The sequence below is a fragment of the Pleuronectes platessa genome, chromosome 16 (genome assembly GCF_947347685.1).
Source record: "Pleuronectes platessa chromosome 16, fPlePla1.1, whole genome shotgun sequence".
Classification (NCBI taxonomy): domain Eukaryota; kingdom Metazoa; phylum Chordata; class Actinopteri; order Pleuronectiformes; family Pleuronectidae; genus Pleuronectes; species Pleuronectes platessa.
Window position 1 is genome coordinate 19482288 of NC_070641.1, and position 16233 is coordinate 19498520.

The window sequence follows — 16233 nt, forward strand, 5'->3', positions numbered from 1 at the left end:
ACAGCCCCGGACGCGTCTATTCCCGCGTACGTGGGGGTGGCCGACACGAAGAGGCATCCGCTATCCAACCCTTGTTCTTTCTCAATCGCATCTATCAAATATCCCGGAGAGCTTTTTCTCACGCGTCAGAGACTTTCACATGAAATACACAAGCACGTAAACTCCTTAAACTAATGGATGTTTAAATTGTGATTTTTTTTTTTTTTTTACGGGGCGCGTGTTGTGGTATGTTCTGCTGCAAGTGCACTGACTGCGGTTGAATCGCTTGAAGTCACTTCACGCTGACGTATTAATTATAATTAGTCACATAAATAGTACAAATCAACCATTAAACACATTGTTTTTAATAATGAATAATAAGAAAAATACCCACAACAACAAATAAAAAGTGCAACACAGGAAACCCAGAGAGCCTGCGATCAGGAGACATCCATCTTTTATTATATCATATGTTTGTTTTTAAATCAGCATGGCAGCTGCAGGTTCATTTGAATCCACATGTGAGGCCCCTGCACGTGTCAGACAAATTCAAACAGACTTGATGAGTGACTTCACCGGAGCTGCTTTTCTCAAGGTGACACTGTCAAGAAGAAATGGACGATTCCTAGTGTCTGTCAGATAAAGGGACATTTCACCTCATCTCCTAATCTGTTTGTACCTTAATGGGCAGATTGTGTATCTAGTTCACATCTTAATACCTAATATAGTTTCCTAAAATATATATTTCACCCTCAGCCAGTCTCTGTGACTTTTACAGTTTACGTCGCCTACATTTTACCTGTTTTTACACATATATTAGTTTTGATATATTATTATCCTTACACTTTAGAATAGCATTTTATTTATTACTTACTGATTCCTATTTTGCCTATTGCTGCTGTGATATGGCACATTTCCCCATTGTGGGACTAATAAAGGATTATCTTATTTTATCAAATCATTGAAGTTTAAAATCTGACACCAGTTTTGATTTGACTGAGGTCTCTGCATGGTTGCTCTGTGTCCTGTTTTGGTTTTCTAAAAATACTAAGTACAGGGAAACTGAAAGTTTGGGGCTGTGATCAAATTCAAAATCAAATTATGCAAATAATCAAAAACTGTTCAATTACTGATTCATCCATTGCAGTCCAGCAGGACTTGTTTCTCAGGGAGCAAATTATATACTATGAATTTGGCATCATAACACAACTGTTGCCACTTTGCACAAATTAAACAATTGAATAACCCAGCCTCATGATTTGTTGACGTGTCCAGGAACAAGGCACCAAATCACCAGCCAAACATTATAAATGTATAATCCTACAGTACTACTTGTTTAAAGTTTCTCACGGTTTATCATCAACAAAGACATTTCCAATGTCAATACACAATAGAGTGGGAGAAATGAAAGGTAAGAGCAGGACAGACAGTTGAATGAACTGCATACGCATGACTGTCAGCAGTTTCTGCACCACATCCTAATAAACTGTCAGCTCAGTCAGTGCTCCCTCATGTGACCTGTTCCTGCTGCAAGTGTGATAACCATTGCTTTACAATTAGACCAGAAGATGTGTTAACTTTCTTTGTTATTTGAAAAACAAAAACCAAGTTTGTGGGACGGATTAGAAGATGTGTTTTGGTTTGTCCATCTTTACGCCCGTCTCTGCTCTCACAGGCATGAACGGTAAAGTTAATTACCTGAGCAGAATACAGTCATTGTTAAAAGGAACACATTGTGGTCTAAGGTCACAGGTTAAAGTCACCGTGTCCTCTCTCACAAAATAATTTATAAGCCACTTATAACACAGTTAAAGAAAAAAAACTGACATTTTATAACCAAATAGTCAAAGATAAACTTCCCAGTGACATCATAGCATTCTGCAGTAACACTTAAACAGCCATATAGTTAACACTATTATTCAGGAACAGAAGAGGTTACGGCCATATTTCCTGAAACTTAACTGTATGAATCATTTAAGCGTCATGAAGCCACAGACGTCAGCAAATGCTCTGTAAAAAGGAAGTTAAAATAATACTGAGGGTCAATCGAGAGGACAAGTACACAAGAGTATGTGAGCTATCCCTTCTAAGGAATTTGTAGGTCCGAGGCAGGAAACACACACAAAAGGAAAGTGAACAACAAGTTACAGACACTGTCTTTTAATGAAAAGTTAAAATAATACACTTAAATGAAAGCATGAAAGAAGCAGACATTTAAAAAATAAGTCACCATAAATATGCTACAAAATCCTAATCACACTTTGCACTAAGAGGATTGAGTAAATGTATCAGTGATAGAGGCTATACACAAACACACAGGATGTATCTTATCAGCATTAAGTAAAAGTGAAGATATCCCAACTGTGCAGTGATGAGTCTTAGATGTGAACCCCAGAGACCTACTCTTCTCAACCTCGTCCAGCTTAAGGCATCTCAGCACACACACACCGCAAATAAACACACACACACACACACACATTCCCTCAATCACAAACACACATTAAAATATACCTCAACAGTCAGAAGACACTCATACTCCAGATTTAAGAATTCTTTTGGGAGACTTTTGTGGGCCTTGACCATCACTTGTATAACACCCTGATTGCCTCTGGCACAATAACAAGAAGTGTCACTGATCTTACTGTAAAAAAAACAATGAATTTCACTGATAAAACTAGAGCAGCCTTCCCACTGCTAGAAGGATTCCCATAGCCTTGTATCACTCGTAAAGGATCCGTAGGGTTAAACGAGCCTAAATACACCGTTTCAGCCAGATAGTCTAAACTCAAAAGGGAAAACAACCAAATACCTGCATTTTAAGTGTAAGGAGGTTTGATTATTTGACTTGCCCGGGTCTCCCCTCCCCAGAGTGAGACCGTTTCGAGGTCACTGATAAAAGTTTCATCACTCGAACACGATTTTTTTTTTTATCCAACACTCACACGTGCCTGTGTGACCACATCCGCCCATCTTTCACACACCCACCCTGCACTCATTCGGTCCATGTCCCAGCACAACTAGCGATTAGGATAGTGAGATCAGCAAATGGTGGTGTTGTGGTCGCCGTGAAAAGACACAAAGAACAGAAAAAGATAAGGCATCACATGCTACTGCTGGCGAAGCCATACGAAGCAATGGCTCGAATGCGGGATAAGGAAGCTACACTGGAACCCTTTTAATGTGAGGGGATGCAACTTTTTAAAGAGTCATGGAGAAAGATGAAGATTTTCCTCGCTCAGTCCCAGCCATTGTCCTTTATCATGTGGGACAGTTCGATGATGTACTTCCCCTCTTTATACTTCTGACTCAGCTCAAAGGCTTGTTCCTGCAGAGGGAAGTTGCACAAGGGTAAATACAATTTTAAAAAAAAAGGAAATTTGTGTGTGTTATTCAAACAATACCATTGCTATCTCTGCTTAGGGCTAGTTTCATAAAAGGAGGTGCAGACATTGACTATGTTTACACTGACATGACGATATTACTCCAAACCTGCTATTCATGTTGAGGTGTGTATGCTTACATATTTCCAGCCCAGTGTAGTGTGACAGTTTTCACAGTAGATGTCGGCCACAGCATGAAGTCCTGTGAGCAGCAGCCTCTCCTCTGCAGGACCACAGCCGACGTTCACCCTGAAACCGAACATAGTGCCGTCAAACAACAGTGAGACAACTAGGAGAGTAAAACGTATCCACTCCAGTCTCAAACTAACGTTCTAAATAAAATGTTATACTTTATAAATTCCGTTAAGAGAAAAAGATTTAGACCATTTAAAGCTTCACCTGAGCAAATTCAATTTAAACTTAATAGATGCCATAATCTTTGTTCAGAGCCTGACCTACTAACCCGGGAGGAGTGTGACTAAAATGATCTCATCCTACGTCAAGGTCCAATCTGTAGGAATTTCCAATTATCTGTTGACAATCTGTAAACATGTCTGATCATGGGAATTAGTTCTAAGGATGGGCTGGACTGTTTTGGGAAAATAAAAGCACTGGGAAAACAAAAGATGATCATAGATTCTCAAACTTCTTTTTTGCTTCTAAAAAGGTCCAAAAAATGTTTGCAAGGCAACTAATCTAATCAGAGAAGATTTTACAATTGTGTAGGCTCAGTACAAAACATATTTAAGTGGTTTAAAAACTGCAAAGAATATAAATTCTACGTAAACTAAACTCATTTTATACCAGTGTACTTAGTGATGCATGGAGCTGAACAAAGTCTTGGCTTAACATGACTAACAAGACCAGAGTCTTAATTTAGATTTTTTTTAAACAACAACATTGTATTAAAAACATCTGCTTCAAATAAAGCTGTGTACTTCATTTGGGCAAGGATTCTTTAGTGACAGCAACACGATTAGTTTGATGTTTTCCATTCGGCTGTTATTACAACCCTGATCTAAAAATAGGAGGGACAACCTACAATAAGATTAATAACTTTTGTAAGAACCGGTGATATTCGAAAACAAAATACTCACACAGAGTTGAAGAGGTAGGCTCGGCCTTGACTGCCTTGGAACGACTATGAGACACAGAAGAAAAGAAAATCAGAGAGAAGTAATGATGCACTTGATACTGATATGGATCAAAATCACAATATGATGGCAATTGAAATTTGTCCAGTTTTAACATCCCAAGTCTAAGTTTGAAATATGTGGAGTGTTATCAAGCTGCACCAAAGAGCACACACACTGAGATATTAGTCCTCTAAGTAGACCTGTTTTTTTCCAATCAAAATCTCAAAAATCAAAAAAACAACAACAAGATTTAAAGTGGGGGAGGGGGAGTTCCTTCCTGGCACATACACCCCCCCCCCCGTCCACCATGTTTAGAATAAAATGAGTTCAGTAGTTTTTGTGTAATCCTACAAAACAGACAGACCCACAGGAATGAAAACACAACCTCCCTGGCGGAGATAACTGCGTGAGAACCATGGAGGGTTGTGTGAGCCAACTAAAATGAATGATGAACAACACAGGGTGGCAGCAAACTGACCTTAGAGATAAGATCGTCATGGTTGGCCAGATGGGCGCGGCAGTGTACACAACTGTAACGCCGGTGGCAGGAGTCCAGGTAAGCCTGGAACGTCTTGGCCTTCGTCAGCTTCACCATATCTGAGGATGAGGACAAGGAGGAAGCAGGATGATGGTCAGTTGTCAACACGTGGATCAGTCATGCTGCCGTGCATAAAACCACTTTTGAGATATATACCAGTTACTCATACATTTAGATCAATCAGGTCGAATTCCTTTTCCATTTTGAGCATTTTCAACAGTGGGTGAGGAATTCCATCTTATCAGACAGACAGGTTTTCTACAACTTTTAAACACATCTGATAAAAGCAGTATGACACTCGCAGGCTTTATCCCCAAATAACCTCACGTCATAAAAGTACTGCTGGAACAACCAGAGGGTTAACTGGCCAATAAAAAAAACAGGGATGCACATCATAAATCCTTCACCGAGTGTTAAATATAGAATAAATAACAAGAAAATAGAACAAACGATGGGCTGAGCTCATTTCTGCATCATGGATCTTCGTTACGGTTGTTATGTGTGCAGACGGTCATGCTAGCAGATGGGTCGGGGACAGGCACCGTTTATCAGACAGCTTGTTTCCTGGTTCCTAACAGTTTGCACAAACAACCCTCGCTTCGTTAGATGCAATCAGTTAACCCAAATTCAAGCCCTGTCAAAATGTGTGCTGCCACATTTCTGCTCTGTACAACACTGGAGAGCGTCTGTGGTCCTAATGCATGCATTAGCTGCAGGAGACATTAGCTCCTCCCCAGTGTATCTGTGTGTGTGCACGATTTTGTTATCTTTTCAGGACATTTTCCAGCATCAACACTGAATTTGTCAGGACCAGTGGACCAAATGGTGACAAGAGCGCAGCCCTAATGAGGCAAGACATAATTTCCAGAGTTGCTGGTTAAAGGTTCAGTGGGACACATTTAGGTGAAAGGGGACTATTTGCATAAATAAATACAAAATAAGTGAGTTTCTTTACCCTAGAATGGGCCCTATATTCAGATCATTTATATTTACATAGGGAGCGGGGCCTCTCTATGGAGGCAGCCATGTTTTTTTTTACAGTTAACCAGACTGGACCCACTAAACACCTTTTGAGTTTTTATGACAACTGAAGGCTGCCACAGGTTCTCCTTCGTGTTTGGAAGTGGAGGTTGAGGTGAGGGGTGGTCAGCTGCAACATGCAACTTCACCACTAGATGTCACTAAATTCCTCACACTGAACCTTTAAGCTTAAGGTCAAGATGTGAGTCCTGGTTAGGTGACGGTTGGGGATCAGAGTGAATTTGCAGGGTTAATGCTTTGGTGTGTGTGTGTGTGTTTGTTTAAGTTAGCATGATAGCTCCCCAAAGCCACAACAGCAGATTGTCACTACAAGCAAAACCTAATTTCTGAAATCCAGGTTAAGATTAGGTGAAATATATGAATTGTGGTTAGGTTGAGGTTAGGATTATGCATGGGTTGGTCATGGTTAAAGTTGGGGATCAGGTTTTGTTCAGGCTGTCAACAATGACTGCAAGTCAATGCAATGTCCTAACAAAGAGCTGCGCAAACATGAGTGTGTGTGTGTGTGTTAGCTAGCACGCTAGCTCCACACAGCCACAACAGAGCAGCTCTGCGGGGTTTCCCTCGGTGTCTGTCCGCTCACCTGAAACAACCGAAGCTCCTCGCGGGCTCCACAGCGGGTTAGAATCACTGACAGCCCGGAACCATGCGGCTACAGCGGGTTATGCGGTCTGCAGGAGGTGAGGGGGGGAGGTGGGGGAGTCTCAGTCCCAGTCCCGACAGTCGGCCACGCGTTGTCCGCTCGGACAATGAAGACAACACCGACAAGTCTCCGGCTGTCGCAGCGTCTGTCCCCTGTGTCTGTCCCGGTTCTCGCGGCTGCGATTCCACGGTCTCTTCGTGAACACGGTGGCGGGAGTGTGTCGCTGCTGGCAGGCTGACAGAGAGACGCGGCCCCGGCGGGAGAGAAAGTGTGGTTTGTTTATGAAAACAGCCAGAGGAGGAAGTCCGGAGACTGCAAAACAAACCCCCCGTCGGCCAATCACAGCCCCCGACTGACCTGTAGGATGTGGGTCAGCCAATCAGAGGGGGCCTTACATGAGTCCCGTGTGGCCATTGGCTGTTGGTGCATAATCTTTCCCTGCTGCTGGGGTCTGTGAGGTCTTGTAACTAAAAGTACCGTTACTCAAGTATTGTAGTCAAGTACATTTACTCAAGTACTGTACTCAAATACACAGTTGAGGTACATGTACTTAACTTGAGCATTGACAGTTTATTGAAAACAACATTTTTTTATTTATCAGTTGTTTTTTTACATTTATTGCTGTTATTTTGACATTTTCAAAACAAAACATTTCCTAAAAACAAATTGATAATCAAAGTAATAGTTGGAGCCTTAAATATTTGCTCTTTTTACTCCACTGTATTTATGTGACAGCTTTAGTAAGTTGATTTTTGCACACAAAGATATAGGTAAGTACATAACGTGCACTCACACACATTTACTCAATTTGTCAAGTATTTTGACATTGTGATATTTCATTTTCCGAGTGTGTAAACGGTTAATGTTATTCAGCAGAAGAGATTGGTTGCTGTGGTTTCTTGATTTATTTGCATGTGCGCCTTGAGGTTGTGCGTTTGCTCTTCTCTCCGGGGTGTGTGTGTGTTTTCATAAAACTCCAAGGTCCAAATTCCTGCCCCTGCACCACTTCATCCACCTGAGGCACTTTTTATAAGCCTTAAAACAAAGTCTGTAAATAAAATCCTACCATGTCTTGAAGGAAAGAAATAAAACATCACATTTAATTGATTCATTTAATCGTCTCATTACCTGTTGTGTACATTTGTATCTTTGTTTGTAAATTATTGATAAGTTGAGCAGCAAACTATGCCAATTTTCATTACCTCATCATTATCATGGTCTATTTAGTCAATTAATCAATTATTAATCCAGTGAACAAAGTTGTCCAGAGATAGACAGTTTGCAGTCAAAGAAGAGAAAGACAAACATGAACAGTTTCCAATTTTCTCTCATCAGTTAATCAACAAGTCAACTCTGTTGGAAAGTATTTACTTTTTCTGGGGGATAATACCAAAGCCTTTCCCCTCAAAACACTCAGTATTAGTATAAAGTATTTTAAAGTATCTGCAAGGTGAAATATGAGAATCTCAACTTCCCCAAACGTTGATACCCCCGTGTCCTCAGAGATCTCTGCATTATGTTATATCCCAGACTCTACGATCAGAAAGACCTACTTTTCTCTGCTGGGTCACTTATTCAAACCTTTGCTCTTTGGATCAAAGGCCTTAGTCTGCACTGATCCACTTACAATATATTCCATTAACTCACTCGTCACACTGCAAGGCACAGACAAATAGGTCAGAAAAATACAGCCTTTGTTTCACTAACAGCTTGGTTGATTATTAATGGACTTTGACCTTGGCCTTGGCCTGGGAAAACAAGGACACAGGTGTGGTTACTGCACAAGCACTCCCCAGCTTATATGTGCATATATATAGTACATGTGAGACTATTAAACATAGATGCACAACACAATTACAACTCTATACTCAGCTATATTTACGGTTCTTCGAAACATTCTCCCTGAGGGGGTCCGTGTGGCAAACTCTTCCTCTTTTAAATCTCCCTCTATTTCTGATCGTACCGTCTATTTTTAATCATTTATATTTTTATTTCTTTTGCACTTTCCTAATCCATAACATTTTTACCTCTGTATCTGTGCTCTACCGCTGTGTGATAATCAAATTGCTTTTAAATAGTTTCCTATCGTTTGCTTTTTAACTGTCTTACCTGTAAATCACCTGCAACTGTTTTGCTATATAAATAAAGGTAATCATTATTATTACATGGATTATCTCTAGTATCGGTAATTGTATTCTTTCTTTAGTTTAGTGTCTTACCTCATGTTCATCTTCTTTTCAACTTAATACCACAAAAATATGTATAACAGCATAAATCCAAGTGAATTGTCCCACATACTTTATTTCTGAAAATCAGCACTTATTCAAACCAATCACACAAAGTCAGAAAATCACATGTGACACAGTCACAACAAAGTCGTGTTTACTCTCTTATCACGAGAAACTGGATGTTGGATGACACGGCCCAGCTGGTTATACATTCACTCCAGCGCTGGCAGATATACTGCAGAGAAAATCTGTGGCTGTATGTTTGAACATTCTATCACCAACGATTGAGGTACGAGGGTTGAACAGCTCTTTGACCAATATCTTCATGGGTGAGGAAATCAGTCCAACACTTTCTTCTTTTCTCTCCTCAGACGAGCAGCCGAGTGATCGTGACCGGATGTGTTCCCAGGTCAATCCTCACTCCTGTGTCTGCAGAGGTATCGTGACAGAACGGCGGGATAGTCACTCATCACGCCTGTGGCTCCCACGTCAAATGCAGCCTTTATGTCCTCATCTTTATTGCACACAAACAGATGCACCTGCAATTACAGATATATCAGTCGACCCTAGAGACATAAGACCTTCTTTATCAACTATATGATAGATTGTAAATAAAGATGGAGGATGACTCTCCACTTCCGCCCGATATCCATACAAATGAAGCCCAAATATCCCGGACTACAAATAACTCATAAAACAAAACCTATTGGAAAAATGAAAACTCGATAGAGAAGAACTACCGAAAATGAGGGAAACCGTATATGATTTGTACTGTGAGTTATATTTTTGTCCATGTCCCAGCCATTAACATGGAGGAGGCAGGGTTTGTGACCGATGGTCCAGCCGGCCACCAGGGGGACAATTGATACACCATGACCTCACTTTAAGGGAGCTTTTATGTTCAGTTGTTGGTCACCACTAATTCGCATGGGACGAGGTCCTCAGCGGCTGACTGAGGTTCGACATGTGACTCAATCGTTCTCATGCTAAAACTATTAGGTGACCACTCATAGGCCTAATGGTGATGGTGACCTCATGGGCTAATGAGGATGACCTCATGGGCTAATGATGGGGGTGATGTCATCCCAGCAGAGATTACTCACATCAGGACCAGAGTGATGCATCACAGACACTCACAGCAGCTGTGGGAGGGTCTGTTTATCTACACAAGACCTGATAGATGATAGATGGATAGATAGAAAGATACAAAGATAGAAAGCTAGATAGATAGATAGATAGATAGATAGATGGATGGATAGATGGATAGATGGATAGATAGATAATTCTATCTATCTATAGATAGATAGATAGATAGATAGATAGATAGATAGATAGATGGATGGATGGATGGATGGATGGATGGATGGAATGGATGGATGGATGGATAGATAAATAGATAGATAGATTGATTGAGAGACAGACCGACAGACAGACAGACAGATAAACAGATAGACAGATAGATAGATAGATAGATAGATTGATTGATTGAGAGACAGACAGACAGACGGACAGACAGACAGACAGACAGGTAAACAGATGGACAGATACACAGATAGATAGATATATAGATAGATAGATATTTTCTATTTCAACTAGACTTCTAGATTTTTTACGTTTGCACTTCATATGTTAATTATTTATACCTGAATTCCACGGGCAGCCAGGTGTTTAAAAAGACTCCTCCTCATAGTTACTCTGAAATGACAGCACATGGAAATCAATGAATGATTTTGTCAATATACAAACTTCAGAAAAAACTTTAGAGTGTGATGTTGCTGTTTTATAATCTGCTGCTGCTTTGACACAAGATGTTACAAATCTCTAAAAGAGATAATTTTCCCATCAAAAGTCCTTCTCATTACCAGGTCAGCAGCAAGAAAGGTGCTGCAGTGGATCTTTAAAGGATGTGACTCACTTTTCTATCAGAAAGACGACCAGCCTGTTCCTCAGGATGCGTTTCTCAGGAATGAACGTCCTTCAGCGGCACACCCACAAGCACGTACGCACACACACACACACACACACACAAACAAAGTTACATATCATATTGTTATATGTTAAATCTCAGATTGAGTGATGAACTGCAGCCATGATGAAACAGAGGAAAACAAACGTTTAAGCATGAGGGTCAATGATCCACATCTTCTCTATGAGCTAGATTGTGAATTTCAACAATAAAGACCACATTACGTAGTGACACACACACACACAACCTCACACTTGGACTCAGCCTGCACAGGACACACCTGTTGAAGATGCGTGGCAAGTAGAACTGCAGCAGACTCTCGCCCAGCGGCACAAAGGGCAGCAGGCCGCTGTAGAAGAGGAGCAGCAGCTGCAGGCCTCGGATCAAAGAGAAGCTGTACGGCATGGAGCTGTTCTACGAGGGAGCAGAGACACAGACAGGCTAGTGCTGCTGGGACAGAAGCTGGTAGAGATCTTTTAAATGACATGTTGTCTGTGAACTAGTGAAATAACCCTGTAGGAGTAACTCTGTCTCCACCAAGTGGTCGATGTACCGTTCTTTGGCATTCCTTCATGATCCTGGAGTTCACGCTGGCCCAGACCGTGATCTCCTCCCTGTTGTAGTGTCTCACCAGGTCGGACACCTGCCAGCGGACAAAAGGAGCGCACAGATTAAACATGGACCAGGAGATATAAGGTTCAAATCTAGGTCAGTGGATGTGAGACAAGACTATGCATATAAAATAATACTAGAGCTGCGAATACTTATGGGATAGGCTTGACTAGAAAGTATATAAACCATTTAAAACTGTATATTGATATTCGATACGAGTCTGGCCTGGTTTCACTTTTTTAAGTGAATTCTTTATATTTATTGATAATTTTCTTTTTATTATTTGCATGTTTTGTGTCTGCAGATTTCTTTCTTTAAATATATGATGTTGAAGAAGGACATTAACTTAAATTCCCAAAGATAAAACATGTTGACTTATCAAACAGGTAAAAGACTAATGTTGACGTTTAGTCACAGCGTTGGCTGAGCACCTCTGTGACACTCCTTCATCTAACACTACACATGTTCAGCCTCACACAGCCGGGCCCTCAAACCTGAACTAAAACTAATATGATCTGATTCATTTCCTAACAGGCACTGCAGAGAGAAAATCTCACCATATGCTACTACTGGATAATTATGAGTATACTAGTTCTATCGCTAACCAAGGTTTAATCTATTTACTTTCAAAGATGCTCTACTGTCAAATTAGAAGTGAGACTCTGCAGATTTGGGCGTTTCTTTCAAATGATTGGGTTAAGTGCATTGCCTGTAGTGTTTTTTTATTTAACATCAGGTGTTCTGTACCTTTTCTATCAGCTGCTTGTTGTTCTCCTTGATCTCCACGCTGACGGGCTTCTCAGGAAACTTCTTGAACACGTCCTCGAGCAGAGAAAACTTCCTGTCCTCCCCGCTGCTGTAGTGACCTGGGGGACCGTGGGGGGTGAGGACACATACCTCCTGATCTGAGCTGTGTTATCAATGATTTAGAATCTAAAGCATGAGAGGAGGAACTCACCTGCATAAAATGTCACCTCCAGTCTCTCCTTATACAAAGGCAAATCCTAAAGGAGATGGAGAAACAGGTATATGGAGAAAGAGAAGGTTAGTTCGTTCGTTAGTTCAGTAGTTAAGAAGTTAGCACAATACTTTTCCTTAGACCTTCCACATGTGAAACTAAACTTTTGCATTGACAGTACTTGTGATTACCATGAAGATACTTTACATCCATGTTTGGATATTTTCTTGTTACATTCTTCTGCTGCAACACAGCTGGACTCAAAACCCAGTCATTAACTTTAAGGTGATTCAATTCTGCGGAAACCAACTACGTTTCTGATGAAGAGCTCCGATAAAGATTCCTGTTAATAGATAACACAAACCTGAGTTGCACAAGGCGTTCAGGCCTCTCAAGTGAGTCAATGTTTGTGTAGACATGCAGCTTTGCAATCAAACCGAAGTATATTTATGAGCTGAACTATCGGAGAAGTTGGGAAACTTATCCTGGTTTCTTATAACGGACCCCTTTCAATGGAAAGATGGTTTGGCTCAAGGCGACCTTCGACCTAGGCAGCACTCCCACGTCCCCCTCACCTGCAGATTGAGGGAGGAGATGGTGACATCGCGTCCCGTCTGCCTCAGCAGGTTCTCATCATGTGACACCACCACCTGTCCGTCACGTGTCAGGTGACAGTCCAGCTCCAGCATCTGTGTGCCCTGCTCCACCGCACTGCAGACAGATTGCAATTAAACATTTGCAGAAAAATTTCCAATTAACTGGTTTCTTAAAAAGCTGCAAACAAACAAAGGTGTTATAACAGATGAATATGAATCATTCCTTCACAAAGCACAAATCCATTTAGTACGATCCATCATTAAATTGACATTAGAGCAGTTTTGTGAACTCGACGACAACAAGATGCAGATCAGATTTCCAGAGGAAGCCCGAAGCCTCTCAGTTAATCAGACAGCACCCCTGGGGCACACACAGTCAGAGAGATGCTGAGCGTATAAACACCGGAAATCCATTATCGAATCATTCCATTATCAGATTCAAGATAAATGACTGGGCTGGAAAAACACTTAATGTCCAGGAATATAAGACAAAATCAGGGAAAACCGATCCTCAGCTGCCAATAGACTTTCTGAAGAGATGTTTCCCTGCAGTCTTCTTTTCACAGAGCGTGGTACTCACTGTGTGAACGCCTCCATGGTGCTTTCTATCCTCTCCCCACATCCTGGAAACCAACAGAGGAGTCAGGGTGGATGGTGGTGGGAGAGGGGCCCCCGCTGATTCAGCCAGGGGCCCCAGGAATACAGTTAATATGCACACACGCTACATCTTTTTACTCCCACTTTTTTCAATTTGTTGTTTTTAATTACCTCCAGAAAAACGTTAATGATTTTTGTCTGCATTTGTTTGTTTGTTATTTATTACTATTATGCAAACACTACTTTGTGGAAGGGGCCAAGGTATGAACCAAAGGAAAAACCCATTATATTTTGGCATGAATTCGGATTAGAGTCAGGAGATCCAGGAATTTTCATTTTATTTTAACATTTTCATAGATTTCTATAGAGAATTTAAATGTGGTGGAGACTTATTGGCCTGTTTGGTTTCAACTCTTTCAAATGCCATTCCAGTTTGAATAGGATTCATATGGAAGTAAAGGTAATCAGATATTTACATTGTCTTTCTTTTTTAACACACCTTTTGTGGTATTTTGTGACAAAAAAAAGAAGCAGATTGAAAACCAAACAAATACAAAATTGATGAAATGATTAAATATTGTGTTTAAAGTCAATTAAGAATATTTATCAAATAGCTATTTTTCACCTTCATTTCTGAATCAATACTTTTTTCAACTAACAGAAACTGGAAAGTTTAAGCCAAAGCATATCAATTATTAAACATTCTCACTTTGGTTATTTCACCTAGGACATCTTGAATATTCAATGACATCCACCTGTTTGCACAAATCTGATCAGGTTTTGAATCACGCAGCTTTATTATGGACCCCCCCCCCCCTCATCTCTCTTACCTCCTCTGTGTGAGATGTGCGTGCAGTAAAAGGCCGTGCGTTTCTTCCTGTGGAGAATGTGTGGGTTCTTCAGCAGGTACAACGAGGTGAGTGTGTATCCTCCCAACGCCGGGAGGACGAAATACAAAAAGCCGCTCATTCTACCAGAAAAAAAATAGGAGCCGGTAAAAGTCTGCAAGATCGCCCCAGTGGATGTTGGACTTGCCCTATCACCTGAGTAAAGCTGTTAAGTGTGACCAATCAGTGACAAACTGCTTTCTTCTTTAGGAGATAAGAAGAAACTGGACGGACAGGTAAGACCGAAGAAATGCGTCCCACGACTGTTTCATCATGCAGCAAGGAATAGAGTCTCGCTCCTGAAGAGAGAGAGAGAGAGAGAGAGAGAGAGAGAGAGAGAGAGAGAGAGAGAGAGAGAGAGAGAGAGAGGAGGCACCTGAAACCTACAGAGCTGTAAAAATCAGTTAATGAAGCACCAGCTCAGAGCCTCACCGCTCTCCCCCCTTCTCACTGGCCTCTCCCCAGCCTGTGGCAATACAATATCATTCTCTTTAAACCGTTTTGTTCGGCAGGAACAAGTGGCTTTGTGTGCGCGTGAGTGTTTGTGTGTTTCCCAAGTGGGACACTGCACCTCTGCCAACACTTATCAAGGATTTATTTTATTCTGTCTCATTGTTGGCAGTATTGACTTTATGATGCAGAATACAGTGCATCCAATTAGTCTCATGATAATCCTGCAGGTGATGCAAACAGGGGACCAAGGTGCAGATCTATTGTTCTCTGCAGATTTAAGCTGTAGAGAACATTAGTAATGTCATCACTGTCAAAGCAGCAGGTTTCGGAGCCTGCCCATGTTTGACAAAGGCGAAGTGGTAGCATGTGGAGATATGTAAACTCAACCCGGACCCATGAGGCCAGAAATATGACAACAACACTTGTACACATGCTTTCTATACATCCAGCTCTACGTCAGCAGAGTGTAGCACTGTGTTGTTCTGCTTCAATAACAAAGCTGACATGTGTCAAAGCTGCAAAAGGTCGAGCTGCTCTCAAATGCTGCAACGAGCTGGTTTCTACCAGAACACACAAATCTATTCACTGTGGCACAAAGTGACTTTATACCATTATCTCCCATTTGCAGGTGACGGATGTGCAGCTCCGGGTCATTCTTTATAAAATGTTCTTCATGCTTACAAGGTTTTCCTTTCCTGTCTCATTGCTGTCACTCAACGAAGTCTGTGGGAATGTCAGGCAGGGAGAAGCCGTGCTCAGACATGTTGTGAAGTAAGATGGTAAAAGTCGTACAGGACGGAGAGCAGGTTGACATCTATCACAGTTAGATATCTGTTCCCACCACTCTGAGTTTCCTGTTTTAAACTGGTTTCTAATGTTTAATCTTTTTTTAATTCCTGAGATTGCGCAAAGGCATATTAATATTTTCTCAAATTTAATAACCAATTTAACTTTAAATCATCATCAGTGACACAGGCTAGGGTAGGTGACATAGAGGAAAACATGGCTTGTAATTAGTGGCTTCTTTTAACACTGTTCTGAAATATGTAAGGAGAATGAAAAGAGCTTTTTGGGAACACAGCTGAAAAAGTCTGCGGAATGTGCATAGCAACAGACATTTGCTTTTCTCACATACTGCACATCCCCCCTGGATGATTTAAGGATCAGTGCACGGCTCAGTGCACGTCTGAAAGCAGCAATAACAAAAAATGTAAAGCTT

The 16233-nt window shown here is 41.1% G+C and overlaps 2 protein-coding genes across 2 annotated transcripts; both read right to left on the bottom strand.

Moving 5' to 3' along the window:
• Positions 1-2123: 2123 nt before the first annotated feature.
• On the bottom strand, positions 2124-6998 carry ypel3 (yippee-like 3). Its single transcript, XM_053442846.1, has 5 exons — positions 6658-6998; positions 4974-5092; positions 4457-4500; positions 3500-3608; positions 2124-3304 (listed from the first exon to the last, which is right to left on the bottom strand). Exons 2-5 carry the CDS (start codon positions 5088-5090, stop codon positions 3215-3217), a joined length of 360 nt encoding a protein of 119 aa, XP_053298821.1. The 5' UTR covers positions 5091-5092; positions 6658-6998; the 3' UTR covers positions 2124-3214.
• Positions 6999-8998: 2000 nt separating this feature from the next.
• gdpd3a (glycerophosphodiester phosphodiesterase domain containing 3a) lies at positions 8999-14857 on the bottom strand. The gene is made up of 10 exons (XM_053442845.1): positions 14505-14857; positions 13658-13700; positions 13057-13192; positions 12482-12527; positions 12271-12389; positions 11465-11554; positions 11192-11325; positions 10861-10920; positions 10589-10640; positions 8999-9484 (listed from the first exon to the last, which is right to left on the bottom strand). Exons 1-10 carry the CDS (start codon positions 14641-14643, stop codon positions 9356-9358), a joined length of 948 nt encoding a protein of 315 aa, XP_053298820.1. The 5' UTR covers positions 14644-14857; the 3' UTR covers positions 8999-9355.
• Positions 14858-16233: the final 1376 nt, after the last annotated feature.

Coding starts and splice junctions, on each gene's coding strand:
- ypel3 (XM_053442846.1), bottom strand. CDS start 5,090: ATGGTGAAGCTGACGAAGGCCAAGACGTTCCAGGCTTACCTGGACTCC. Junction 4,501..4,973: donor ATGACGATCTTATCTCTAAG/GTCAGTTTGCTG, acceptor TGTGTCTCATAG/TCGTTCCAAGGCAGTCAAGG. Junction 3,609..4,456: donor GCCTACCTCTTCAACTCTGT/GTGAGTATTTTG, acceptor GTTCGGTTTCAG/GGTGAACGTCGGCTGTGGTC.
- gdpd3a (XM_053442845.1), bottom strand. CDS start 14,643: ATGAGCGGCTTTTTGTATTTCGTCCTCCCGGCGTTGGGAGGATACACA. Junction 11,555..12,270: donor ACAAGCAGCTGATAGAAAAG/GTACAGAACACC, acceptor GTCCGCTGGCAG/GTGTCCGACCTGGTGAGACA. Junction 10,921..11,191: donor TTGCCACGCATCTTCAACAG/GTGTGTCCTGTG, acceptor GTGCCGCTGAAG/GACGTTCATTCCTGAGAAAC.